This window comes from Cnephaeus nilssonii (assembly GCF_951640355.1).
Source record: "Cnephaeus nilssonii genome assembly, chromosome: 12".
NCBI classification, from domain to species: Eukaryota; Metazoa; Chordata; class Mammalia; order Chiroptera; family Vespertilionidae; genus Cnephaeus; species Cnephaeus nilssonii.
The window spans coordinates 78,031,297-78,059,120 of NC_137083.1; the positions used below are offsets into that span (position 1 = coordinate 78,031,297).

Here is a 27,824-nt window from a genome sequence, read left to right on the forward strand (position 1 = left end):
AATGCAGTAGAGAAGTAAGGGTTTGACAAAGCTGCCCCTGGTTCCTTTCTGACCTCATCTCTCCATCTATTCCCAGCATTCTACTTGCTTGGGCCCAGTCCACATTAATGCCTAGATGAAGTGAGAATGAATACAGCCCGGCTGGTGTGGCTCAGTGGTTGAGCTTCAACCTGTGAAATAGGAGGTCGTGGTTTGATTCCAGGTCAGGGGTCAGGGCACATGCCCAGGTTGTGGGCTCGATCCCCAGTAGGGGGTGTGCAGGAGGCAGCTGATCAATGATTCTCTCTCATCATTAATGTTTCATCTCTCTCTCCTCTCTCTCTCTCTCCTCTCTCTCTCTCTCTCTCTCTCTCTCTCTCTCTCTCTCTCTCTCTCCTCTCTCTCTCTCTCTCTCTCTCTCTCCCCCCCCCCTCTCTCTCCCTTTTTCTCTAAAATCAATAAAAATATATTAAGGTGGGGGTGTGGGGGAGAAAAAGGAATACAGGTTTCTCATGACCCGGATTCCTCTGTCAGGGGTAAGGCATAGCCTTAATCTCTAAATTTCATCTAAATATTCATCAGTATGCATTTAAAGAACAAGAATGGTATCTTTTGTCCAAAACAGACAGGGTGAGGCAATCTTTCCTTTACCCTCTTTAGCAAATAGAGCTAGGAAATATGTGTATACACACTAACCCAGGTATATGCACATCTCTACATTTCTGTTCCTGTATAAATATTAAAGAGTTCATATTGATTCCTTCAATTCCAATCCAATATCAAAAATTCATTTTAGCCTTTGTTTATTGCCTTTCCTATAATACAGGCAGACCTGGTTTTATTGTGCTTCACAAAACATGTTGAGTTTTCCACACATTGAAGGCAAGCCCCTCCACCAGCATGATTACAATTCCCTTCATTGTGATACTTGCTTTCAGCAGTGGTCTGGAACCAATCCCACAATTATCTCCAAGATATGCCTGTTCTCTTCAATGTCACAAAACTACTTCTGAGTTCACAGAAAAAATAGCTCTCACTGATCTATCATAGTCTTGATCTGGCCACCTAAGTATTTTCAGACAGTAGAATTTACTATTATGCATCACACTGTTCAAACTTTGATAACATAGCACTCAAAAGTAATGTCACATTACCAAAGAAAGCACTCTTACTTGACTAATCTTGAGGTGAGAGTTACTTATCCATGTAAATCAGATCACTGTGATAATCTGAGTAAAGCAAATGTTATAATGATTGAACTATTACTTGAATCTAAGTCCTTACACTTTTGGAAGTTTTAATTATATTCAACCTATCAAAGACCCTATAATTTCTATGGTCAAAATTTCCATTTTTATTATTTCTTTGGAAGAGCTGTTCACTTTGCCGAAATATACTTGTCAAAAACCAAAGAGAATTTGTAGGCAGCAAAGCAATTTCACTTCACAGGGTTTGTTGTCTTTATAGAGGGAGGATTTATTTCTCTACTTGTTCTACAATGAAAGCCCCGAAAGATGGCATACTACGGACATGATGTTACTTGGGGACAGTGCCAACTTAGCTGAAAAGAAGTATTTTAATCAATTTTTAAAACATCAAACAGGGCTAGTATACATTGTGGACTAAAGACCTGTCAAATCTCATCTCTATTAGGTTAAATCTTCACCAAATAATTTTGTCTTAAAAAGTAACCACATTGGCCTGGTGACAAGCGTGGCTCAGTGGTTGAGCATTGACCTATTAACCAGGAGGTCACAGTTCAATTCTCGGTCAGGGCAAATGCCCAGGCTGTGGGCTCGATCCCCGATCCCCCGTGTGGGGCATGCAGGAGGCAGCCAATCAATGATTCTCTCTCATCGTTGATGTTTCTCTCTCTCTCCACTTCTCCCTTCCTTTCTGAAATCAATAAAAATATATTTTTTTAAATGTAACCACATGGATTTATAAGTTCAGTCACTAACTCTCATTTCTAAACATTTTAACTTCTGTTTTATTTTTTTTGTTTCTTTCTTTTTTAAAAAAATATATTTTTATTGATTTTTTTACAGAGAGGAAGGGAGAGGGATAGAGAGTTAGAAACATCGATGAGAGAGAAACATCAATCAGCTGCCTCCTGCACACCTCCTACTGGGGATGTGCCCACAACCAAGGTACGTGCCCTTGATCAGAATCGAACCTGGGACTTTTCAGTCCGCAGGCCGACACTTATCCACTGAGCCAAACTGGTTAGGGCTTAACTTCTGTTTTAAATGTAAAATATGTATCTTAAAAAGTTACATTTATTGCATAACTTAAAATACTATGTTTTAGGGGTTTGCATAAACAACTCTTGGATATAAATTAATAATTTCCTAATTTAAGGGTTTTTGCATTACAGTAATCATTTAATAAATAATGCTTACAAGTGAGCTTCTATGTTGACTACAGGAAATGTATAAAGCTGTGCTTAAATGTCTGTTTCTTCTACTTACCTCTGTGCTCCCTGAGACAACAGCTTTGTCCACATTCACTGATAACAGTTCTTCCATCTGGCACACTCCCAGTGACCACTCCACACAGCGGTGATGAGCCCAACAAGTGCCTAAGATCATTAAAGTGAAAAGGAACATATGAATAACATTAACAATAGGAATACTAATAAGGAAAGACATAAAACCCCCAAATCCATTCTAAAGTGCAAATTGCAAAAAGGCACTAAAGCAGCCCTTCTCAAAACATGGCCCTGTACCAAACTGGGAACTTGTCAGAAATACAAAATTTCAGACCCCAACAAACACCGATGGAACAAAAACTCTTGCAGTGGTGACAGAAATCAATGTTTCAACAAGCCCTCCAGGTGATTTTGATGAACACAAAAGACTGAGAATCACTGAATTATAAGTTATTTCTCCAACAACAACAACAAAAATCAGTTTTTAGTCATTTTATTTAAATACTAGAGGCCTGGTGCACGAATTCGTGCACCAGTGGGGTCCCTCAGCCTGGACTGTGGAATTGGGCCAAAACCAGCTCTCCGACATCCCCCGAGGGGTCCCAGATTGTGGGAGGGCACAGGCCAGGCAGAGGGATCCCACCGATGCACCATTGGGGCCAGGGAGGGAAGTGGGAGGTTGGCCAGCCAGGGAGGGATCGCAGGAGGGCTCCAGGGCGTGTCCGGCACATCTCACTCAGTCCCAATCAGCTGGACCCCAGCAGCAAGCTGACCAATTGGTTGGAGCGTCTGCCCCCTGGTGGTCAGTGCACGTCATAGCAACTGGTCGACCAGGCAACTGTCTGGACCCTGGTGGTCAGTGCACACTAGAGCGAGCGGTTGAATGGCCTTAGCATATCATTAGCATATTACTCTTTGATTGGTTGAACAGACGAATAGACAGACACTTAGCATATTAGGCTTTTATTAAATAGGACTAGAGGCCGGTGCACGAATTCATGCACAGGTGGGGTCCCTCGGCCTGGCCGGTGATCAGGACTGTCTCGCCCAGTCCCAATAGGGTCTGATAGGGGGCGGCCAGCCAGGGGGAGGGACCACGGGAGGTGGCTATGGGAGTGCACTGACCACCGGGGGCAGCTCCTGCATTGAGCGTCTGCCCCCTGGTGGTCAGTGCGCATCATAGCTATTGGCCGGTCATCTAGTTGTAACAGTCACTTAGGCTTTTATATAGGTTACTGGAAGATATTTTATTTGGACTCTTACACAGCTATATATATAAAAGCCTAAGCGACCGGCCGTCCAACTGGTACCTATGATGTGCAATGGCCACCAGGAGCAGACACTCCAACCAGTAGCTATGACGTGCACTGACCACTAGGGGACAGACACTCAGCGCAGGAGCTGCTGAGCTGTGGTGACTTGGCAGCTGCGGTTCTCAGGTGACACAGCTGGAACTAGAGAGGCAGGAGCCCGATTCCAGGACCCCTCGGGGGATGTTGGAGAGCCAGTTTCGGCCTGATCCCCACAGGCCAGGCCGAGGGACCCCACCTTGTGCACGAATACATGCACTGGGCCTCCAGTAAAATATAAAGGACATAATTTAATACTTTGTTTATGACAAACAGGCTATATGGCAAATAGGCTACAATATACCAGTACACCTCTATTTTGCTCTATCCCACACCCACCAAGAGTCCACATCATCATTGATAACAGCTCAGTCATTAAATTCTCTATCACAGAGCACTTGAACCACTATCAATATGCAGTTCATCTATGGAATGAACTTTACTCAAAACTCCAGCAGCACCATCTCATGAGTACACATTACTATCTACATTAATAAAAGAGAAATATGCAAATTGGCTGTCACTTCATGATGCCCATCATCCAATCAGGAGTGAGTATGCAAATTAACCTGCCAAAGATGGCGGAAGCCCCACCCCCCAGCCGCTCCGGGCCTCTGGGCAGCATGCATGCAGGTGCGGAGCGGCCAGGCGAGGCAGGATGCCTGCTATGAGGGGGAGGGCAGGAGGCGGAGGGAGCTATAGGAGCGGCGCTCCGGCCGGAGCGAAGACTGAAGGCAGCGGCCAGAACCAAGGCCTGGGTCCCAGGTGCCGGAGGAAAACCAGTGCCGGAAGCCGGGGAAGGAAGGCCTATTGCACGAATCTTCGTGCAAAAGGCCTCTAGTTCTGTTATAATGGGATATCCACACGGCTAAGAACTAATAGTCTTTACCCCTACAGTAAATATACCACACTGCCATGTTCCCCAAGTTCTCACAGATCCCTTTACAATGTCCTCTGTCTTCAACTGTCAGATCACCATGGCATTGCTGCCTAGATAAAAGTAAATGCAGCCCTGACTGGTTTGGCTCAGTGGATAGAGCGTCAGCTTGCGGACTGAAGGGTCCCAGGTTCGATTCCGGTCAAGGGCATGTACCTTGGTTGTGGGCACATCCCCAGTAGGAGGTGTGTAGGAGGCAGCTGATCAATGTCTCTTTCTCATCGATGTTTCTAACTCTATCCCTCTCCCTTCCTCTTTGTAAAAAATCAATAAAATATATATTTTTTTAAAAGTAAATGCAAATATTTATGAAAGCATCTAGTCCAGGGTTAGCTCTGTGCAGATGCTAACTAAATTAGCTCAACATAATTAGACAATGTATTTTACCTAAATAGGATACTTAACAATGACATTTTTTACAATGTGATCATAATTATTTCTAGATGAAAGGTATTTACTGTGAAGTTGGTAATTCACTAAAATTAAGATGTTTAAAGAATTAAGAGGTAGTTATGATTGAAGACCAGCTCCTACCTGTGGGATCAAATAAGGCTTGGACATCAATGGCGTCGGGAAGACCGACAAGACTGAGCTCATCCCATAACTGAATAACCTGGTCATCAGAAGCAGTCTGCGTGCTCACACTCACACATGATACTGTATTCTGCTGAGGAGACCGTTCTCTAGGGAAATAAAATAAAACCGATGTGAAAGTGGTAACAACCAAAATGTTTCATTTTATAAGTTAAATATCACGTATTGCCAGGTCATCTTTAATTTATTAGGCATAAGCTGTCATAAAACAACTTTTAGAACACATCTGTTATTACTCATACATAGTGTAAAACATTTGTCATGTAAGCAACAACTAAAAAGTCTCTAAATCAGTAAAAAATGTAAAAATCACAGTTTCACATTTATTTTGCCATTCTATAACTATTTTTTTAAACTTGATATAACTTTTTTTTTAAACTTGAGCTCTAAAATTCTTATCAGGAGCCATATTTTATCATATAAAGTGAATATTCTCTTTGGTCTTTCTTTAAAGCTTATAAAACTTAACTCATTCAAATCAGAAATTTAATTTGCTTTTTTGTAAGTGAGGACTGCAACCGCAGAGCTGGCAGTTGTTTACGTAAAGAAAGGTTATTTCTCAGGGGAAATGAGAATGCACTAAGTGTGAAGAGGGAGGCGCGGGAGCAGAACGTGTCAGCTGGAGCTGCTTATGGTCCCCTCGACAAATCTCCGCAGCTGGTCCGCCGCAGGATGCTGCAGGTTCTCTCTACCAAGACTGCACCTCACAAGTCAGAAGTAAAAAGGCAAAAGCAAAATAGCCACCAGTGGGTTGGGGACAAGGAAGATGACGATGTAACAGCAAAAACCACAGTATACAAATCAACACTGAATAAGGTACACAATAAATGGGAGATTTCAGACTTCCAAGCCCTTAAACTTCAGGTATTAATTAAGATAATCACGTAAATAACGACTGCTATTGCACTTAAACATGCAGCGTGGGCACCCAGGTAGCTGTCAGTAAAACGCTATGTCTCCTGAGGCACAGTATTTGTCCTACCACCTGGATTAAATGCTACAGAATTATGCACTATTGAATATAGATCACAACTCACTGCTCTTCTGTCTGCTGGGTATTTATCATGATTCCTACTAAGAGAATATCAGCACAATGACCAGGGTACTAAACTTTTATACCGGGAATCATTGAAAGAAAAAAAAGCATTAACATATTTCAATAAGTACATTTAAATGTCAAACCATGTAAAAATAACCAGTATGTTTTATGTTCAGCATTAGAAATTCATAGACTTAATTTTTTTATAAAGTTTAGCATACTATGCTATCTTTAAATTCTCATTTTTCTAAATGTCCACAGAAAATGAGAACAAACTCTCTCCTATAAATATAATCTCCATTCCTACAAATATAGTCTTCATTATTAATCATTATTATTTTACTAGCGGCCCGGTGCACGAAATTCGTGCACAGGGGTGGAGGGATGCGGGGGTGTCCCTCAGCCCAGCCTGTACCCTCTCCAATCTGGGATCCCTCTCACAATCCAGGACTGCTGGCTCCCAACTGCTCGCCTGCCTGCCTTCCTGATTTCCGCTAACCACTTCTGCCTGCCAGCCTGATCACCCCCTAACCACTCCCCTGCCAGCCTGATTGATGCCTAACTGCTCCCCTGCCAGCCTGTTTGCCCCTAACTGCCATCCCCTGCAGGCCTGGTCACCCCTAACTGCCCTCCCCTACAGGCCTGGTCCCCCCCAACTGCTCTCCCCTGCAGGCCTGGGTCCCTCCCAACTGCCCTCCCCTGCTGGCCATCTTGTAGTGGCCATCTTGTGTCCACATGGGGGCAGGATCTTTGACCACATGGGGGCAGCCATCTTGTGTGTTAGAGTGATGGTCAATCTGCATATTACTTTTTTATTAGATAGGATAGAGGCCTGGTGCATGGGTGAGGGCCAGCTGGTTTGCCCTTAACCTTTTGCATTCGGATGTCGAGTGTGACTCGACACGGTTAGCATCAGTAGCAGCTCAAGAAAAAAGCCAGCGAGTGCAAAGGGTTAAGGGTGTTCCGGATCAGGGTGGGGGTTCCCTTGGGGCGTGAGGCGGCCTGGGCGAGGGGCCTGTGGTGGTTTGCAGGCTGGTCACGCCCCCCTGGCAACCCAAGCGGAGGCCCTGGTATCTGGGGTTTATCTTCTACAATTGAAACTTTGTAGCCTGGAGCGGAGCCAAGCCTTCTGATTGCTCCGTGGCGGCAGCCATTTCTGTTGGGGTTTATGTATCTTCTATAATTGAAACTTTGTAGCCTTAAGCGGAGGCCTGGGCCGGCCAGGGTGTGCAGAAAGCTTGGCTTCCTCCATTGCCAGGGGCAACCCTAGCCTCCTGCTCTTTCCTGCTCCGTGACTGCCGCCATTTGTTTAGATTTATGTATCTTCTATCATTGAAACTTTGTAGCCTTGAGTGGAGGCCTAGGCCGGCAAGGGCAGGCGGAAAGCTTGGCTTCCTCCATTGCCAGGGAAACCCAAGCCTCCCTGCTGCTCTCTGTGGCCGTAGCCATCCTGGTTGGGTTTATTTGCATTTCGCTTCTGACTGGCTGGTGGGCGTGGCTTGTGAGTATAGTTAATTTGTGATGGTTAATTTGCATAGTACTCTTTTATTAGATAGGATTGGGGGGAGGGGAGGACTAATAGCCCACTTACAATGACTAATATACCGTTTTTGACATATTTCCTTTGTACCAGTATTTTATGGGAGGATAGGTATAAAAACCAATGGGATGGCTAACCAGTCTATTACTAACCAGTTCCTAACCCAAGGCTTAATCAAATTTCCCCTTCAGGTTTGCAACCAGTTTGTACATATGCACCCAATCAGTAAGATGCCAATGTCAACCCTAAAGATGACAGCAACCCTCCTTGGGAAAGAGCATCAAGAGAAGCCAGATGAAGAACATACCCCCAAAATTTTAAGTCTAAACAAAAGGAAAGAAGAAATAAACTCTTTATTATATAGTCTTCTATTTAGCAAACCAAGAAAGAACTATTTAAAAACCTCCTTTACAAATTAAAAAAACAAAAAAACAACCAACTAGCTGTTCATCTAATTTACAGCCCATTAGTTACATATTCTGTAAATATTTAAAATCACTACCAACCTAAATTAATTGTTTCCTCTTAAATGATTTCCAAATTTTATAAATGTGCTTTATTCCTAAGATCCACTAACTGGCTTATTACCGTTACTTAATAACTTGGTAAACACTAAGTGTATATAAAGACTTTCATTAAACCAAAAAAGGCTATTTTTACATAATAAACATCTTAGCTCATAAACATTTTCACTAAAAATTGGCTTATAAAATAAGTAAGTTATTGAAGCCCAACTGTATTCCCCAGAACAGGTGTTGACATAATTGCCATTATTCAAAGCAGAACATGAAGATATAAGATATAACCTGATCCAATCCATAAATTTGTATTATTGATGGAGTTGTAATGGGGGGATGGGTATAAAAACCAATGGAATGGATAATCAGTCTATTACTAACCAGTCCTAACCAGCGGCTCAATCAAATTTACCTGTCAGGTTTTAAGATGCTAATGTCAACCCTAAGGACAGCAGCCCTTCTTAGGATTACAGCAGTCCTCCTTCGGATAAAACCACTCATTTTATCACAATGGGAAAGCTTGCATGTATGATTAAAATATCAGGACTCCAGATACAGTACTTCTAAACTTCCTTAAACTGTTCCACCTTAAATTCTTTTCAAAGATTCTCTCTTGTGATTGTTTCATTTCCTACTTCAGGTCTTCAAGGCATTGGCAGCAGTCCAAAAGAAGGAACCAATCAAATAGGTACAACACAACAATGCCTTAGAACTTAACTCTGGAGAGAAGCCAGACAAGCACTCCGAGGATGACATCATCACCCTCCAGGGGCAGAACTGGCGAGCCTTCCAAGCTAAATTAATTTTACACTTTCTCGTGGACCTCAGAAAATTCTGTTCTCTCGACTACCAAAGCCAAATCCAAAGATTAATAAAATGGCCTTTAACCAAAACTCTACAACATATAAAGAGATTTTTAACTCAGAAAGCAAACGTATTAGACCAAAGTTTTTAATATAAATATATAGATATACAAATATTTTTGTTTCGTTTTAAAAAAAAGAACATCTTTAACTTCAGAAAGGGCATTCTCAGCATATAATTACTACTTAGAAAGAAAGCAAGTCCACACTATATTGTGATAAGAGTTTACAAGACAGCTCAACATTCTCTGCACCATAAAAATAAATTAATAAATGGCACATAAAGAACATTAGTGAAAAACACTTTGATTTTGCTGTTCTCTTATTATATTCTTACAAACCATTAAAAACTTACCTAGAGGAAGGAAAGACTTCATTAATTTTTTTTACCTTCTTTTCCATTTACATTATGTTCTTTAAAGTTCTCTTCCACAAGTTAACTTTTGTGATTACATTGATTTTGTTAATATACGGTTAAGATAGCAAATTTTTAAAAATAAGAAAGAAATTTTGAGAAAAGGAGTGTTTGTTGGGTTAATGCTGAGTCATAGAGCACCCTATGAAATTTGAAAACATGAGACACTGTTCAGTAACACCATTTATACAGTCACAAACAATGCAATAAAGAGAAGTTATATAGTCATAATGCATTCCAGCCACTTAAATTAAAATTGCTTACTTTTGCCCTAGCCAATTTGGCTCAGTGGTTGGAACATTGGCCCTTGGACTGAAGAGTCCCAGGTTCGATTCTAGTCAAGGGCACATACCTCGGTTGCAGGCTGGATCCCCCTGACCCCAGTAGGGGCGTGTGCGGGAGGCAACCAATTGATGTGTCTCTCTCACATCCATGTTTCTCTCTCTCTCTGTCTCTCCCCCTCCCTTCCACTCTCTCTAAAAATTAATGGAAAAAATATGTCCTCAGGTGAGGCTTAACAAAACAAGAACAAAAAATTGCTTACTTTCTCTGTCCTCTCTGTTTTCGTGGTGCTGAATTCTGAATTTTCTCACAGGTCCCATTGCTGTTGTCATCAATGTCCTTCTTGCTAGAAGGTTGGTTTTTCCACGGCAAGATAAATCCAGGCGTTACTCTAAATTGTCTTAAGTCTCCTTGTCCTAAGGAACTTTTTTCACCACAGTAACAAAAAGCACAGAGCTGTTCACTGGTAGAAATGAAAGTAAAGGAGACAGAGAAAAAGAAATTTAATTTTTCAAAGTGACAGCTACAGATAGCTGTGCTTTAAAATTAAATACTGTGTTTTTAGTAAGACATTTTTAAATACTAGTAAGTCTACAGCGTAAGAGCAATTAAGTTTAGTAACAATTATACATTTGTAATTCTACTTTTCCACAGAATGATTTTTAAAAAAATAACCAACATACCAAATCAAAAAATTATAGTTTGTACTTAGAAACACGATTTTCTTTTAAATCTGATTCAAGAAACTCCAAGTATTAATACGAATAAAGAAAGTAAAGCTAAGACTGGGGAAAAGGAAAGGGTTTAATGGCCACACAATTACATACCAGCTCTGTAAAACAAGTGACGACAAAGTTTTTATTTAACCACCTGATAGGATGTTCTTTATGCACGATATATCACCACCCACACAGACACAGGGAGAGATATGAAAACATAAATGTAAGTGGTTTCTGGGCTGGACAGTTAACGAAGGGAGGAGTGAAAAGGGTTCGACAGGAATGGGAAAGGATGAAGAAGGGGAGCAAGGATTGGGAGAGCAGAGAAACCGTTTCCTAGGATACACTGTAATGACAGGTACCTGACATTATGCAATTATGAAAACTATGTAACACAAAGAATGAACCCTAGTGTAAACTATGCACTTCAGTTAGTAATAATGTGTCACAGCTGGTGTATCAGTTGTAACAAATGTACCACACTAATGAACAATGCTAACAATGGGGAAATAGAGGCAGGAGAAGGTTGGCACTGGGAACTCTCTACCATCGGCTTGATTTTTCTGTATACCTGAAATTGTCCTAAACAATAAAATCTATTAATTTTTTTAAAGAAACTATTTTAAAAGTTAAAGGACAAGAACAATATATGCTTGTGGAATGTATGCTTAATGAGGGACCTTAGAAAGAACAGAATGAAAAGTACTATCTCTCTTGGATATATTTCTTTTCACTACTCATACAACAGCTCCACCCAAATCTTTCTTCCCAGGAATCAAAGTTTCCGCCATCACCTCTGCTGTATCTACCCCACGAACTTCATAATGTCTTGCATTAACAGGTGGTAGAAATAATCTCTTTTAGGTCATTTTTTTATTTGAAGATCTAATTGGCTTTATTAAGTTATTCATGAATCGGGCAGTATCCCATCAAGCAACTAGAAGGGGCTCTCAATAATTTTTTTAATGTAAGTTAAATTCATATTGGGTCTCTCTCAACTAATTTCCTTTTATTTATGAAAGTTGCCTATTTATGTTTTTCCAATATTACCTATTTCAATTTAATGATAAATGTGTTGCCCCCTGGATACACACACACACACACACACACACACACACACACACACACACACACAATTAAATGTGGTCTACTTTCAGAGAAGTAGAGTCAAATAGGAAAAAAAAAAATGTTTTTTCTTGCCTAAAAGATACTACCACCAGTATCCTTTGCCAGTGTCGTTAATTTTATAACTTTCTGTGTGTAATTCTCTCTGCACTATTAAGCTGACATTTCTCTCCGCGTACCCCGTTTCTGGCTTGTCTCTCTCCCTGGAAACATTAGCTATGAGCACAACAGCCGGGCTGACACCAGCCTCACTGACAACACTGATTAAAAGCCAAGCAATACTTTCCAAGTATTGACAGAAAATATCTAACCTTCCATTTCATATCCAAAACCATCACTCAAATGTAAAGGTGTTGCTTTGGCCAGTGTGCTAAATGGTTAGAGCACTGGCCCATACACCAAAGGGTCATAGGTTCAATTCCTGGTCAAGGGCACATACCTGGGTTGCAGATTCGATCCCTGGCCCTGGTCAGGGTGCATCTGGGAGGCAACCAATTCAATGTGTCCCTCTCATATCCACGTTTTTCTCTCTCTCTCTCTCTCTCTCTCCCTCTCTCTCTCTCTCTCTCTCTCTCTCTCTCTTTTTCTCTCTTTCTCTCTCCCCTTTCTTTTTCCCCCACTACCCTCCCCCCTCTACTTCCTCTAAAAATCAATGGGAAAATAGGTCAGGATTAACAACAACAACAAAAGTGAAGGTGTAATAAAATCATTCCTAGGCTTATAAGACCTCAGAAATTTTACCATACAATAGGCCCGCATGAAAATATTTTTAGAGAAGTACTCAAATTATTGAAGCATTAGGAAAGGTTATAAGAGATGTAGAAAGAAAGTTGAACATCTCAGAGTAATTTGTTAACTTTGGGGGTCACAGGGGCAACCCCTGGTCTCCACTTTGGATTTAGAAAGCTGCAGAGCATTGCTCCCTCCTTGCCACCAACACTCGCCAGACAATCTACAAATTCACTTCTGTTGGCCCCATCAGACTGCAGGAGTTGCAGGGCCACCAACACACCTGCAACTGAAGGACAGGCATTTCCATACGAGATAAGGTACAAGCACCTGCTGCATCTGGGGAAGAGCCCCCTTATGTCTTACAAGCAGGGTAAGAAGAACTCAGCAAAAAATTTAAGGCACTGATGAAGGCTGAGTATCAGAATGTAAAACATCCATGACCTACAGACACAAGAGGAATCTGTCTGTGGACCTCCCGGGTGCCCATGTGCATGGGGAAGAGTCCCAAGGATGTGCCAGTCACGGAACTAGCTGGGGGCGGGAAATCTGGGAAGTCACAAAGACCCACCCAGATTGTCCCTCCCATTTTTCCTGGGAAACAAAAACCTTAGGCTGGTGGGAGGATAGCAAAAATCACTATGCCGCAATGGTGATGACCAACTGTGGATGGAGGAATAGAATTAGAGGGAGGGACTTTTAACCCAGGACAAGGAGCAAGACTACATCCTGGACCCACAGCTGGGGCAATGGCAGGACCACTGAGAACACCAATCCCTGAAACCTAAAGGCACTGTGCCTACCTAAGAATCAAGTTGAATCGGAACAACAAGAAGCATCCTTCCTACCCACTCTCCAGTGGAACTCTCACATCACTAGTGCGAGCACAAAACAGTACAGTGCACGAGGAAACACGGTGTTTTCCTTTAAAATGATCACTCTCCCAGGCATTTGCCCAAATGAAATAAAAACCCTATGTTCACACCAAAACCTAGAAGAGACTATTTACACCAATTTTATTCATAACTGCCAACAAATGGAAACTGCCCCAATACTCTTTATTGGGAAATGCATAAAAACCACTGTGGTAGGCAACTCCACAAAACAGAACCCTACTCAGCAATAGAAAGAGAACAACTACAACATATGCAATCACACAGATAAACCCTGAATGCATCATGCTAAGAAAAAGAATAGATACTTGATGGTTCCGCTCACATGATGTATTTGCACAGGCAAAATGATAGGGACAGCAAATAGGTGAGTGGCTGCTGAGGGCAGAAGCCAGGGTCAGGGGTGACAACAACGGGCTTCAGAGAAGTTTTGGTGTGATGGAACTGATCTGTTTTGTTTTGTTTTGTGTTGTTGTTGTTGTTTTATTGATTTCAGAGAGGAAGGGAGAGGGAAGAGATAGAAACGTCAATGATGTGAGAGAATCATTCATTGGCTGCTTCTTGCACGCTCCCCCCTGGGGTTGAGCCCATAACCCAGGCATGTGCCCTTGATCGGAATCGAACCCGGGACCCTCAGTCCACAGGCCAACGCTCTATTCACTGAGCCAAACCAGCTAGGGCTGGAACTGTTCTTTAACTTCTGGTGGTAGGGGTTATAGAACTGAAAATGAAATGCCACAATTTGCAGAGATATGAAAATATAAGACTTTTAAAAAATCAATCAAAACTGTAAGTTTCAAATTCTTTCAAAATTAAATTCAATGAAGAATTATGAAGTCTGAGCCTTAAGTTAAGGGAAACCATCTTAAAAGCAAAATATAATGTATAATCAATAGGAAAAAAAATTACCAATCCAATAGATTGCAGAAAAAAGCCCTGCCTTCATTTAATTAACTCACCTCTAATACCTTGGCATGGCCAGACCAAATGATTTCCCAGGCCTCATATGGCTCTTGGGCCAGACATTCCCCACCTCTGCGCTAGAGTATCGCTTGGTTCTACACCTGAGCCCACAGACACCCCTCCCCGCAACTACACAGAGAGGCATCAGCCTGAAATGTAAAGCTACTAAATAATAAAATGCCATCCAGATTCACATCCTAAGCTGTACTCTCCTGCTGCTCATCTCCAACCAGCTGCACTTGTCCTCTAACCTGATTTTGGCTTCTACACCAACTGAGACCAGGGAGCTCGCAGACTCTTCAGACACAGAGCGTTGCAGGGCCGGGGCCAGCCGCTTGCTGCCATCCGCCTCCGCCTCAGCATCCTCTTCTGCAGACTGTTCTTTGATTTCTGCTGCATAGGGAACAAGAGAATAGAGAGTCATTTTTGCATTTACATTAATCTTCAGTGAATTTACCTATAAAGCATGTGTCATAAAGGAAAAAGTATAACACAATGACAATACTTCACTAACACAGGAAAAGTTTATGTACATGATTAATGGCATTGCTTATATATTTATTCTCTACTGCAATATGACAATCAAATAATGTAAAACATGCCATACTTTTTCGTTGTCCTCAAATTACAATTCACTCTAAGAAGTTTCCTCCTAGTAGAAACTGTTATAAACCTGATGTTCAGGATTATAGCAGTTCGTCTACAGAACAAATGTATTTCAAAGTAACTCATTAAAAAAAAATACTTTCTTCACAATTCATAAATTTAGATTATGGTCAATTTGAAACAATCATTATGCCCTCTAATTATCAGCCACTCTAAAAGCTAAATAATTGAAAAGAACACACCTTCACTCTATTGCCTTTTCAACTATCCTCAAGACTTCACCCCAAACACCTCACATGCATGTACTTTCTAAGGAGGCAACGTAACTGCTGCGAGGATTTTCTAACACGATCACCCTTCATATCATTCTGCTCTGCAAACAGAAGTCTTGGCTTAGACCTCTAATTTCACTCAGATCTCTCTGCACCCCTACACACATACACACAGCCCCTCACAGTCCCTCAAGCTCCTCCTCTCTGCCTGTCCTTCTTCACCACCAAACTTTATGAAATAGGCCTCTGGGGTGACTGCACCCATGCTCCGTATCACAGCAACCGGCCTCTCCACCACCCAGGGCAGCAGAACCAATAATCGAAAATTCACCTGACACCAACGACTACCTCCTCCTCGGCGAGATTCTCTTCTGCCTTTGTAAGCAGGGGGTACAACAGATTACTGTAGACCTGGTGTCATAAAGACCTGGTCCCAGGCCTGGCCGGCGTGGCTCAGTGGTTGAGCATAGACTTAGGAATCAGAAGGTCACAGTTCGATTCCCTATCAGGGCACATACCTGGGTTACTGGCTCCGTCCCCAGTGTGGTGTGTGCAGGAGACAGCTGATCAATAATTCTCTCTTATCATTGATGTTTCTCTTTCTTCCCGCCACCCCCCCCCCCCTTACTCCTTTCCTCTCTCTGAAGTCAATAAAAACATTTTTAAAAGAAAAGATCTGGTCCCAGGTACCAGCTCTACCAACTACTAACTATAGGTACAGTCATCTGCCTCAGCCTCGATCTACTTGCCCATAAGTTAGAAGATGCTAATGAGGAGGAACTGGTCTAACATCTGTCCCTGCAGCTGGTTTCTCTCAGACCTCAAAATGTGGGTACAGCCCTCTCTATATGTGCTCTTCTGTGAGGCACTTAATTACTACCCAGGTCTCAACCGTCTCCTCTGGATTCCTAAATCAACATCTCTGACCCTGTTTCCTCTCCTGAGTTCCGGACCTAATTTCCACTGCACCCGAGACACACCCAGCAGCTGGAATACTGACCCTCACACCACATTTGATCTCTGATTTCTGGGTTAGCATTTCAATCTGAGTCCCCTACCTTTGGGACTTTCAGAGTCTTCTAGATTAAAAATGAACGTTAGGGAAATATTTTGACAACTGAATAATTTGGAGAACTACTAATTGTTTGGTTAGAAAAAGGGCAAATAATTATAAAGCCTGTCAAATAATAAAATTAATGATAAGATGAGGCATCAAACAGATGGTTCTGTTTTTCCTATTTAAAAGAGCATGTTTCTTTTTAAAATTGAAAGAGAAAAGTCAGTCATAAGTTACATTTTTGTGGAGTCTTATCAATCATGGCGCCTGCCCTGCCTACCGCAGCCACAAAATGGATGTAGAGTACCTAAAATAAAAACTACCAACATAAAGTACACTCCATCAAAAGTTATAAAAAGATCTCCAAATTTTACTACATTAAAATTTTTAATTTATATACAACAAAGCCCTCCCATGAACAAAATGAAAAATATGCACAGACTGGAAGAATATAAATGTAATCTGTATCCCCTAAACTGTATTCAAATCCAGTATGTAAGGTATTCCACAGATGCATAAGTCACATAACCAATAGAAAAATGGACAAAGGACAAAACCCATACTTCATTCTCATATGCTATATTTCTCAAGGTTTGTTTTGTTTTGTTTTGAATAATATTTTTTATTGATTTCAGAGAGGGAGAGAGAGATAGAAACATCAATGATGAGAATTACTAATCAGCCGCCCCCTGCACATCCCCCCACCGTGGATCCAGCCCGCAACCTGGGCATGCGCCCCGAAAACCAGGAATCAAACTGTGACCTCTGGGTTCATAGGTCAATGCTCAACCACTGAGCAACACCGGCCGCTCTCCCAATGTTTTTTGCAGCCAAGCCTGACAAGTTCTCACCATGAGAAAATGACCAGAAGTGACCATGCAGCCTCCACCTCCCCTGAAAGGCTAATCGTTCCCCCCTTTCCCATGCACTGGAACATGGACACATCAGCCACCTAGGTGTGGCACCGCAGGTGAGAGCAACGCGCCAAGGGAGGACAGAGACACAAGATGGAAGGAACCTGGGACCACAGACAACCAGAAGGAGCAAAGATGCCCCATCAGTAGGGACCTCTCGCTCTCAGAAATATTACACAAAAGAAAGTTGTTTTGTTTAAGCCACTGGGGTCTCTGTCACAGCAGTTTAACCCATGTCCTAACTAACACAGAAACTGGTATCAGGAGTGGGGAAATGCCACAAGAAAAACTTCAAATAGGTGGTTTGGTGACCAGGCAATGAGAACGGTGACACTGGAGTTTAGAAATCAAATGACTCTTCTTATGCTGTATCAAGTATGTGATAGATCTTGGACCTGCGATGACATGGGAAGAAGAGCAGGTATCTACAGAGCCTGCAGATCTAGGGAAAAACATCTGGAAAGAGCCAGGATTTGTATTGGTGGCCCTCAGTGCTTTCACAACCAAAGATACAAAGCAATACAGAACTGCTAGAGAGAGTCTCTGTCCATTACATGCAAAGTCTTATACAATGACCACATGTAAAATCCCTGTATGGGAGCATTTCATTTCTACCCAGAGATGCCCCGAGCATGCGTGGGATACGCTTTTCTGGCACCATTTCTATTACTAGATAAGGAGAAAGAGTCAGTTCAGAGAAGAGATGAGAAATGTAAATGAGGAAGAAGACTGTCTCAGAAGCTTGTCGGACTGACCCCAAGGGACCAGGGTCACAGCCATTACCGTCCCCTGGGAACACTGTTCTAGAGCAGCTCCATTTAGCCTCCACCCCTAACCTAGTCCCTCCACAGGGGGTGGCCTGCCTACTCACTACCACTCACAGCCTCTAGTCAGAATTTTTCTTCCCCTCAAAAAGAAAGTACATAACAAAACTTTTAACATTCTTAGGGTTTTGTTTGTTTGTTTTGCTTGCAACTAAAGAGAAGCAAGTAGAAGGACAGTGTCTCTCTCTCTCTCTCTCTCTCTCTCTCTCTCTCTCTCTCTCTCTCTCTCTCTCTCTCTCTCTCAAATTAGACCTAGAAGGAAGCAGGCAAGGTTAAACATGAATGTCAATGGTAGGTTGGTAGTTTTCAAGTACACAACCTTCTGAAATTAGGTTCACTACATTTCACAGGGAAGAAAAACAGACTCTTAACTATAGGCTTTTCCCCCTTAGAAATGGGAGAAGGAAGGAATAAGCCTGAATTACAGAGAGAACATAAGACAGGCTCAGGGGTCCATCCTGCTCTCTCTCTTCCCCTCTGCCCATGACCCTAACCCGTATATACTAAAGAAACAGCAGGGACAGTGGGTTTGGTTTTACTTTGGTTTGGATTTTGTTGTTTTGGTCCTTCGTCTTTAAGGAATAAGGAAGACTCTTATACCTGCTTCTTAGAGAGCTGTTCCAGGCACAAAACAGAAAAAGAAAAAGGCACCCATAAAGAACCTATCTTTTTTAACTGTCGCTCTTCATCAACGTCAAAGCAGGACAGCTACATACGTGTTTGTGTCCCTCTCTTCTCCTGGCCCAAGTCTTCAGAAGATGTCAGAGTGTGTCAGCAAGATGTGGAACACAGTGTTCTCGATGAAAGGACTATCAACCAGTGGCAACTGAGGAAACAGTTCTGATGCTGGTTGCCAGTTGTCAGTTTATTACTGAAAATGTACTCTCGAACACCATCCTGGGCTGGTCCCTAAAGCAAGGAACTCCACCTCTGGGGGTGCAGGGAGGGGGTGATTTTATCCTCAGCCCCTCCCAGTGCTTAATCTGGAACCACTAGGTGGCACACGTGTGGGGTTAACGACACTAAAGAACCCATCAGATAGGGGGTTCCTAAGAGAAGTTGACGCCAGTGCCTGTCACTCAAAGGCACTGCTTTGTGCTTGGCAATTCTTTGGGGAAACAAATGTAAATGGGTACGATGGTAAGCCAGATCTGAAGTTGCCATTCCACCTCTGACAACTGTTCCTTATTCCTAAATAGTTGGTTCTATGACAAAAATTTTTTAAATGAATAGCAAAGCCTATTTGTTGGGGTACTTAAAATCAAAGCCTTGGAATTGAATGGTCCAGAATTTGCATCCTAGCTGAGTCATTTGCTAGCAATGTGACATTGGCAAGTTACTTAACCGCGTCTCAAGTTCAGTGTGCTAATCATTTAAAAGGTAGCTAACTAACCATCTGGTGTGGCTCAGTGGTTGAACATCGACCTATGAACCAGGAGATCGTGGTTCGATTCCCAGTCAGGGCACATGCCCTGGTTGCAGGCTCAATCCCCAGTGGGGGTGTGCAGGAGGCAGCTGATCAATGAGTCTCTCTCATCATTGATGTTTCTCTCTCTCTCTCTCTCTCTCTCCCCCCCCCCACTTCCTCTCTAAAATCAATAAAAATATATTTTAAAAAATAAAATAAAAGGTAGCTAATTAATACCATCTAGTATAAAACTGTCTTTAGGATCAGAAAAGACAATACATGCAAAGACCTAGCCCCCTGCCTGAAGTATACAGTAAGTGTGGTTATGTGGTTGCTATTCCAATTATCCACATTCTAACTACGTATTAACTTGCCCATCTAGTTGGATAATACCCCCAGACATCGAACACATGACCTCAGATCCCACATTATGAAACTGTGTTGTGAAAAGTAATAGGAATGAAAACTTATTCAGCACCTCCTGGCCTCGTGCTAGGGAGTTAACAAATCACTGCTTTAGAACGATTTTTCACCAAACAAAATAACTATTGACATACATTTTATTCAAATGGTAGCCAGTACAGAAACAGAATTGGGATCCTTATCTGTAAGGAGTCTAGTCAGGAGACAGCAAATGGTAATGCCAAGATGCAGTAATTGTCGAGGTGGAAGTACGAGGTAGGATGAGAGGTAAGGGAAGAGATGAGGAGTGCAGCTGAGAAAGGAATGAGAAGCCCAGCTAAGAGTTCTCTCACTTCACCCTTCCCTTTTAAATAACAATAATATCTAACATAATAGCCTTATTTAAATGATAAGGAAACTAAAGTCTGAAAGAACAAGAAGCTCAAGATCACTGGCTAACAGCAAGCAAAGCTGGGAGCCAAAGCCAGAGGGCGCTCTTTCCATCATCACACAAGATAACAAGGTACTAAGGCACCTGGCACAGCACCTGGTTGGAGTGCAGGAGCTTTACAGCTAAAGAGAAATGTTCACTTTCTACTAAGGCTGTGTTACTGAGGAACATTTGTTGAATATGAGATGAAATCTGAAAATACAGAGTTTCTCGCTTTATTTTTTAAGCACTACTGAATAAGATTATAGAGAAAACACCTCACAGCCAAGTTTTGATTTGGGACAATGATGAAATTATTTCCCTCAAAGGTTAAATAATTTATTTGAAAGGGCTGCATGTGCCCTATTAATATATTCAGCACACTTACCAACATGACAGCATGACAGACTACAAGATGTCAAAAATAGGCCAGCGCCCAATTATGGCCTCCCTCATTAGCACACAGTATATGCTCTCAAAGCACCATATCTTTTAATGAATTTCTAAAATGCATTTAATCAAGTGTTCTAGATCTTGGAGAGAGAAGTTACATCTTTATTTTTAGTAACCTTTTAGATTTGGAGTTCTAAACAGCCATTTCATTATGAATGTGTGCACAAGCAGAGCTGTATAGCCATACCTGTGTCTCAACACCAACAGGAAGCAGGTAATTTCTTATCACATTCAGTGTTTGCAGATATCTTAAAATATCATTTACCTTCATCTCTACTTCTAAATTACAGTAATTGTTAAATTAGATTTTATAATTATGGGTAATTAAAAAATCACATTACAAAATTACAAATTTGGCTTTTTACTATTTTGATCTTACCTATATATATAAAAGCCTAAGCGACCATTACGACCAGTCGACCAGTCGCTATGACACACATTGACCACCATGGGGCAGAAGCTCAATGCAGGAGCTGTCCCCTGGTGGTCAGTGCACTCCCATAGCCAACTTCCCATGGTTGGCCAATCTCCCGCAGTCCCTCACCCTGGCCAGCCCCGATCGCTGGCCAGGCCAAGAGACCCCACCAGTGCACGAATTCATGCACTGGGCCTCTAGTTAAATATAATTATCTTTGTAGTCTTATATATTTTATCCATTGTAAAACATAGGTTGGAAAAGAGCCTGCCCAAGGGGTCAATGGCACAGAAAGCATCCAACTCATAGGAGACAGCACTTGCACTGGACTGCGCTCTACGAAAACAGGCACCAAATCTGTTTTCAAACCAGAGTCTATCACAAAACCTGGATGACATTCAATACTTGTTAAATTCATTATATACGATGTAATATAAACCGTGCAGATAAATCTTATACACATATACATAAATACTTACAAAAAGCACATAGATAGACAAAATATTTTAAATTGGCTAGTATTTGCTAATTACATTAGTCAACACTAGCAAGTTTTACTAGTAATCCAAACAATATGCTGGTTTCTATTAAGTAGAATAAAAATTATTTTTCTCTCCTAACTCCCTTTACGTCCACAGAATGACAATACTTTTCATGCTTCTTTTCTACTAAGACGAGAGAAGAAAATGTATCTAAGAAATTGTTTGAATGTGTCCTTTCCTTCTTTTGAATAGCAGTGGCCAAAGGAAGTTGGAGTTTCGACAGTTCCACTTTCTGGATGTGTTTGTATCTTACTGAGTCTAGCATATCTGCTGCAATCAAAATGTTAGCACTATTGCAGAAACAGAAAAAGAATTAGCACTGCCATAGAAACAGAAAAATAGAAAGAAAAACACAAAAAAGCAAACATTTTATTAATGCTACCTTTATTCACTAAACTACGTAAAATATTGATGCTGATTATTAGTATGAAGTAGCCACTTATTTAGACAGAGCACAGAAAGACTTTTAAATGTAGCAACTAAAAACCTATATATAAAAGCCTAAGCAACCATCCGACCGCTCCACCAGTAGCTATGATGTGCACTGACCACCAGGGGGTAGACGCTCAATGCACAGGCATGGAAACATGGAACAGACTGATGAATCTCAGAGGGAAGGGGGTATGGGGAAAGGCAGGAAGAGATTAACCAAAGATCTTACATGCATACTAGCGGCCTGGTGCACGGATTTGTGCACCGGTGGGGTCCCTCAGCCTGGCCTGTGGGGATCGGGCCAAAACAGGCAATCCAACATCCCCCAAGGGGTCCCAGATTGCGAGAGGACACAGTCCAGGCCAAGGGACCCCCTGAGCCTCTAGTAAATACATAAAAATGTGGCTCCATTGGTGTGGGTCAGTGGTTCAATGTCAATCTATGAACCAGAAGGTCACCAATTCGATTCCCTGTCAGGGCATAGGTCCGGGTTGTGGGCTCAATCCCCAGTAGGGGGCTTGCAGGAGGGAGCCAATCGCTGTTTCTCTCTTTCCATCCTTTTCCCTTCCCCTCTCTCTCTAAAATCAGTAAAAACATTTGAAAAAATAAATAAATGAATAAAAATGTGAAAGATTGTTTTTTTCTAAGACATAACACTTTTTTTATGGGCACTTTTTTTTTTTTTAGTCCTCACTCAAGGAAATGCTTTGTAATGGCTTTTAGAGACACAGGAAGGGAGAGGGAAAAAGGGAGAGGGTGAAGGAGAGGAAGAAGGGAAGGGAGGGAGGGAAGGAGAAAGGGAGGGAGGGAAGGAGAGAGGGAGGGAGGGAGGGAGGGAGGGAAACATTGATGCAAGAGTAAAACATATCAATTGGTTGCCTCCTGCACTGGCCCTGACCAGGGATGGAACCCACAATATCGCTATATGTCCTGATCAGGAATCAAACTTGCAACCTTTCAGTGCACAGGACAACACTTAACCAACTTAGCCACATGGGCCAGGGGTAGAACTTAACACTTATAGCTACCTATTCTCTTTACTAGAGTACTAGAGGCCTGGTGCACGAAAGTCATGCACTGGGGGTGGGGAGGGGGGAGCGCACTCAGGCCAGCCTGCACCCTCTCCAATCCGGGACCCTGGCTCCTAACCACTCTCACCTTCCTGCCTGCCTGATTGCCCCTAACCACCTCTGCCTGCTGGCTTGATGCCCCTAACTGCCTCTACCTGCCGGCCTGATCGCCCCTAACCACCTCTGCCTCGGCCCCTGCCACCGTGGCTTTGTCCGGAAGGACGTCTGGAAGATGTCGAGAAGATGTCCAGTCTAACTAGCATATTACCCTTTTATTAGTATAGATACTTATCCATAGTTTTATAAATTTTCAGAAACATGCATTACTGTTATTTTAATTTTAATGTGATTATTTTTAAGCAAAGGATTAAGAATAAGGGTCCAACCCTTACCAAGAGCCAAAAACACGCTGACATTAATTAAAATAGTAATTGTTAAAAGTCAACTGCTCTCTGGATGTTTAATTTAGTCATTAAAAGTATTTCCTTTAGTTTTTCTATATAACTTTTTAAAATATATTTTTAATGGATAATCATTGTTGTTGTTTTTTGGTTTTTGTTCTTAGTTTTTATTAATCCTTCTCACCCAAGGATATTTTTTCATTGATTATTTTATTTATTTATTTATTTTAGAGTGGAAGGAAAGAGGAGAGACCCAGAGAGAGAAACACCAATGTGAGAGAGGCACATTAATTGGCTGCTTCCTACACAGGGCCCCAACTGGGGCAGGGGATTGGGCCTGCAACTAAGGTATGTGCCCTTGTCTGGAATCAAACCGGGGTCCCTTCAGTATGAGGGCCGATACTCTAATCACTGAGCAAAACCAGCTGGATAATCATTGTTGGCAATTAATTTGAAAAACGAAAACCAACAAATTGCAATATACATCTTTACCACCTAATACCAGCTTATTTACAGAAATCTTAGAAATATCTTTACTTAGGTCTCAAAATTCAGTGTAAATAATATGAAAAGAGTATTTAAAGAAATATCTTCATGGCTAACTTTCAGTAAAAGTACTATATCCTAGGCCCGTGGTCGGCAAACTGCGGCTCACGAGCCACATGCGGCTCTTTGGCCCCTTGAGTGTGGCTCTTCAACAAAATACCACGGCCTGGGCGAGTCTATTTTGAAGAAGTGGCGTTAGAAGAAGTTTAAAAAATCTGGCTCTCAAAAGAAATTTCAATCGTACTGTTGATATTTGGCTCTGTTGACTAATGAGTTTGCCCACCACTGTCCTAGGCAATACTGAAGTGACTAACATGCACTAACTCATGTAAACTTCACAACACTTCTGAAGACAGCTGCCAGGTCTGGGATTTCACACAAGCTAACAAGTCAGGGTTACTGTTCATAGATGCTGGCAGAAGACATGAGTCTCAGTCTTCGGGATCAAAAACAAAGGACTGCATTACTCACTCCAGCAGCATGAGCATGAGGCTATCAGTTCCCTTTTGGCCCCCAAGTCTCAAAGGGGCGAAACCATGAGCCCAAGTAAATGCTTGCACTGGTGGTGAAATGAATTACTAGGAAGGAAGGAACAAAGAGCATGGGGAACCCACTGCTTTTATGATAAGCACTAAACAAGCCTGCACTTTGTCCCAGAAGGAGACATTCATTGCCTCATGCATCCAGGCTGCTCAATGCAGACACACAATTCTGAGAAGTGGCCCGGCTAAGGAGCGGCCAAGGCCTCCATTGCTGGCCTGCTCAGCAGGACAAGTGGGGTGGGAGAGACACCTCCAACAGCCGCTACTATGATCATCTCCGTATTACAGATGGGGAAGCAAGTAAGAGGCAAGTAAGAGGAACTTTGCTCACGAGCACAATTAGCAGCCCTGGCCTGGTGGCTCAGTTGGTTGAAGTGTCGTACTGTACAACAAAAGATTTCAGGTTCAATTCCTGGTCAGGTCACATGCCTGGGTTGTGGGTTTGATCCCAAGTAGGGGGCATTAGAGAAGCAACCAATCAATGTTCCTCTCACATCGTTGTTTCCCTCTCTCTCTCTCTCTCTCTCCCTTCCTCTCTCTCTAAAAATCAATATAAACATGTCCTCACCCGGCCCATGGGGTCAGTGGTTGAGTATCGACCCATGAACCAGGAGGTCAGGGTTCAACTCCCCATCAGGGTTCAATTCCCGGTCAGGGCACAAGCCCGGGTTGAGGGCTTGATCCCCAGTAGGGGCTGCGCAGGAGGCAGCCCATCAATGATTCTCATCATTGATGTTCCTATCTCTCTCCCTCTCCCTTCCTCTCTCTGAAATCAATTTTAAAAATATATCCTCGGATGAGGATTAAAGAAACAAATAATTTGTTAATTAAGTAAATAATTTGTTTATGTCGGTGAGCACAAGAAACGTGGCTGGAAAGTTGTAGGGAGGACACTCTGAGAAAAGGGAAGTGTGCGGAAGGCCGCCTGCCCCGTTTATCGGAATTCTGACTTAGGGGAGACTAAGGGGAGTGTCGCAGGCGGCACCCCTAATTATTCCTTGACCTTTCCAAACAAGCCTGTGCACATGCAGACCCCCAGGTGTTTACGGGAATCCTTGTGCTCAGTCCCTGGATGCCCTTGCCTAGAGGACCATGTAAACACGTGTCCTCCCAAGATTTCTCACCTGCTGATTGCATCTAAAGATAAAAATTCCAATAAAGCCCTAATGAGGCAGGCAATGGAGGCTGCTCTGGCCACTAGAGCCAGGAGCCCCTTAGCCCTCTCCCCACAGTGACACTGCGTCTGAGTGGCCTGTGCACCCGGCGCCCAGGGGCTGCGGTCAGCCCCGGCAAGGTGGTGCCCCGTGTGAAGACTAAGGAATGCAAGGAGAGGCGGCAGAACCCTCAAAAACAAGAGGGAGGAAACGAAAGCAACTGTGCAGTAAGTCACTGGAGCCTGCTTGGGATTTCAAGTTCGAGGGAATTGTTTTTTAGCTGATGTTTCACAATAGGACAGCAACTGTCCACCGAGTAACATCTCTCTGTTACTTAAAAAAGTAATAAACAAATAATTCATTAATTAAACTTAAAATTAAAAAGTCTACTAACAAGTGGTAAAGAATACAAGACCAAGCTCCTGGGGAAAAGCAGTGAGGAAGGGGAGCCTGGTACCCAGAGCTGCCTTCCCTCGTGGGGGTGTCGGCAACAGACCAGCAGGTGACCTAGAGGTCTACAACAGACTGGCAGGTGACCTAGAGGTCTACAACAGACCGGCAGGTGATCCTAGAGGTCTACAACAGACCGGCAGGTGACCTAGAGGTCTACAACAGACCGGCAGGTGACCTAGAGGTCTACAACAGACCGGCAGGTGATCCTAGAGGTCTACAACAGACTGGCAGGTGACCTAGAGGTCTACAACAGACCGGCAGGTGACCTAGAGGTCTACAACAGACCGGCAGGTGACCTAGAGGTCTACAACAGACCGGCAGGTGATCCTAGAGGTCTACAACAGACCGGCAGGTGACCTAGAGGTCTACAACAGACCGGCAGGTAATCCTAGAGGTCTACAACAGACCGGCAGGTGATCCTAGAGGTCTACAACAGACCGGTAGGTGACCTAGAGGTCTACAACAGACTGGCAGGTGACCTAGAGGTCTACAACAGACCGGCAGGTGACCTAGAGGTCTACAACAGACCGGCAGGTGACCTAGAGGTCTACAACAGACCGGCAGGTGACCTAGAGGTCTACAACAGACCGGCAGGTGATCCTAGAGGTCTACAACAGACCGGCAGGTGATCCTAGAGGTCTACAACAGACCGGCAGGTGACCTAGAGGTCTACAACAGACCGGCAGGTGATCCTAGAGGTCTACAACAGACCGGCAGGTGATCCTAGAGGTCTACAACAGACCGGCAGGTGATCCTAGAGGTCTACAACAGACCGGCAGGTGATCCTAGAGGTCTACAACAGACCGGCAGGTGATCCTCGAGGTCTACAACAGACCGGCAGGTGATCCTAGAGGTCTACAACAGACCGGTAGGTGATCCTCGAGGTCTACAACCATCTGGGAATGGGCTTCAGGGAGGGCAAGAACCCCAATGGCTGGACATGAAGAGTAAGAGTGACCTTGGAATAAATCAGTCCTTGCAAGGACTGCTGGGCAGCTTTGAGTCAACACTTATAACAGAGAATATAGTTATGACACTGAACTGGTTGGTCCCAGATCACACAAGTGCCCCTAGATCCGTGGAAAATTTAAAAAAATTTTAAAAAGACAGAACAAAACTATCTTTGGCGGGAGAATAAAATCCATCAATGTATTTCTACAAAAAAGCTGTCAAACACATTGTCCAGCACACAAGCACAGGTAATCAGTTATACGAGGAGGTAAGACAACATGAACAAGAATGGGCAGAAACAACGGGAGCAGAGCCACAGGACTTTAGATATTGGAACAATCAAGCACAAACTTTAAAACCATCTGTACTGACTATGTTAAAGGTAATAAAAACCCACACATTAAAATTTTCAAGAGAGACTAGAAAGTATAAAACGTAATGCTGCAAATTTTAAAAAGAATAACAGAGAAAATTTTAAGTGTAAATGGGCTCAACTGGTATATGTAACAACAGATTAGACAAAGCAAGACAAGGGTAAGTGAGCTAGAAGGTCTAGGATGATCTGTCTAGAATACA

General features: G+C 42.7%; 1 protein-coding gene across 14 annotated transcripts in view; it reads right to left on the reverse strand.

The window, feature by feature from the left end:
* Nucleotides 1–27,824, reverse strand: part of KMT2C (lysine methyltransferase 2C) — a 259,362-nt gene that overhangs the window by 146,875 nt on the left and 84,663 nt on the right. For 11 of the 14 annotated variants that reach the window (XM_079786334.1, XM_079786333.1, XM_079786331.1 and 8 more), the window contains 4 exons: nt 14,628–14,769; nt 10,210–10,410; nt 5,231–5,379; nt 2,451–2,560 (listed from right to left, as the gene is read on the reverse strand). In XM_079786334.1, coding sequence (XP_079642460.1) covers nt 2,451–2,560; nt 5,231–5,379; nt 10,210–10,410; nt 14,628–14,769 — 602 coding nt within the window. The remainder of the gene's footprint in view (nt 1–2,450; nt 2,561–5,230; nt 5,380–10,209; nt 10,411–14,627; nt 14,770–27,824) is intronic. The other 3 variants (XM_079786336.1, XM_079786335.1, XM_079786341.1) reach the window with 1 other exon arrangement.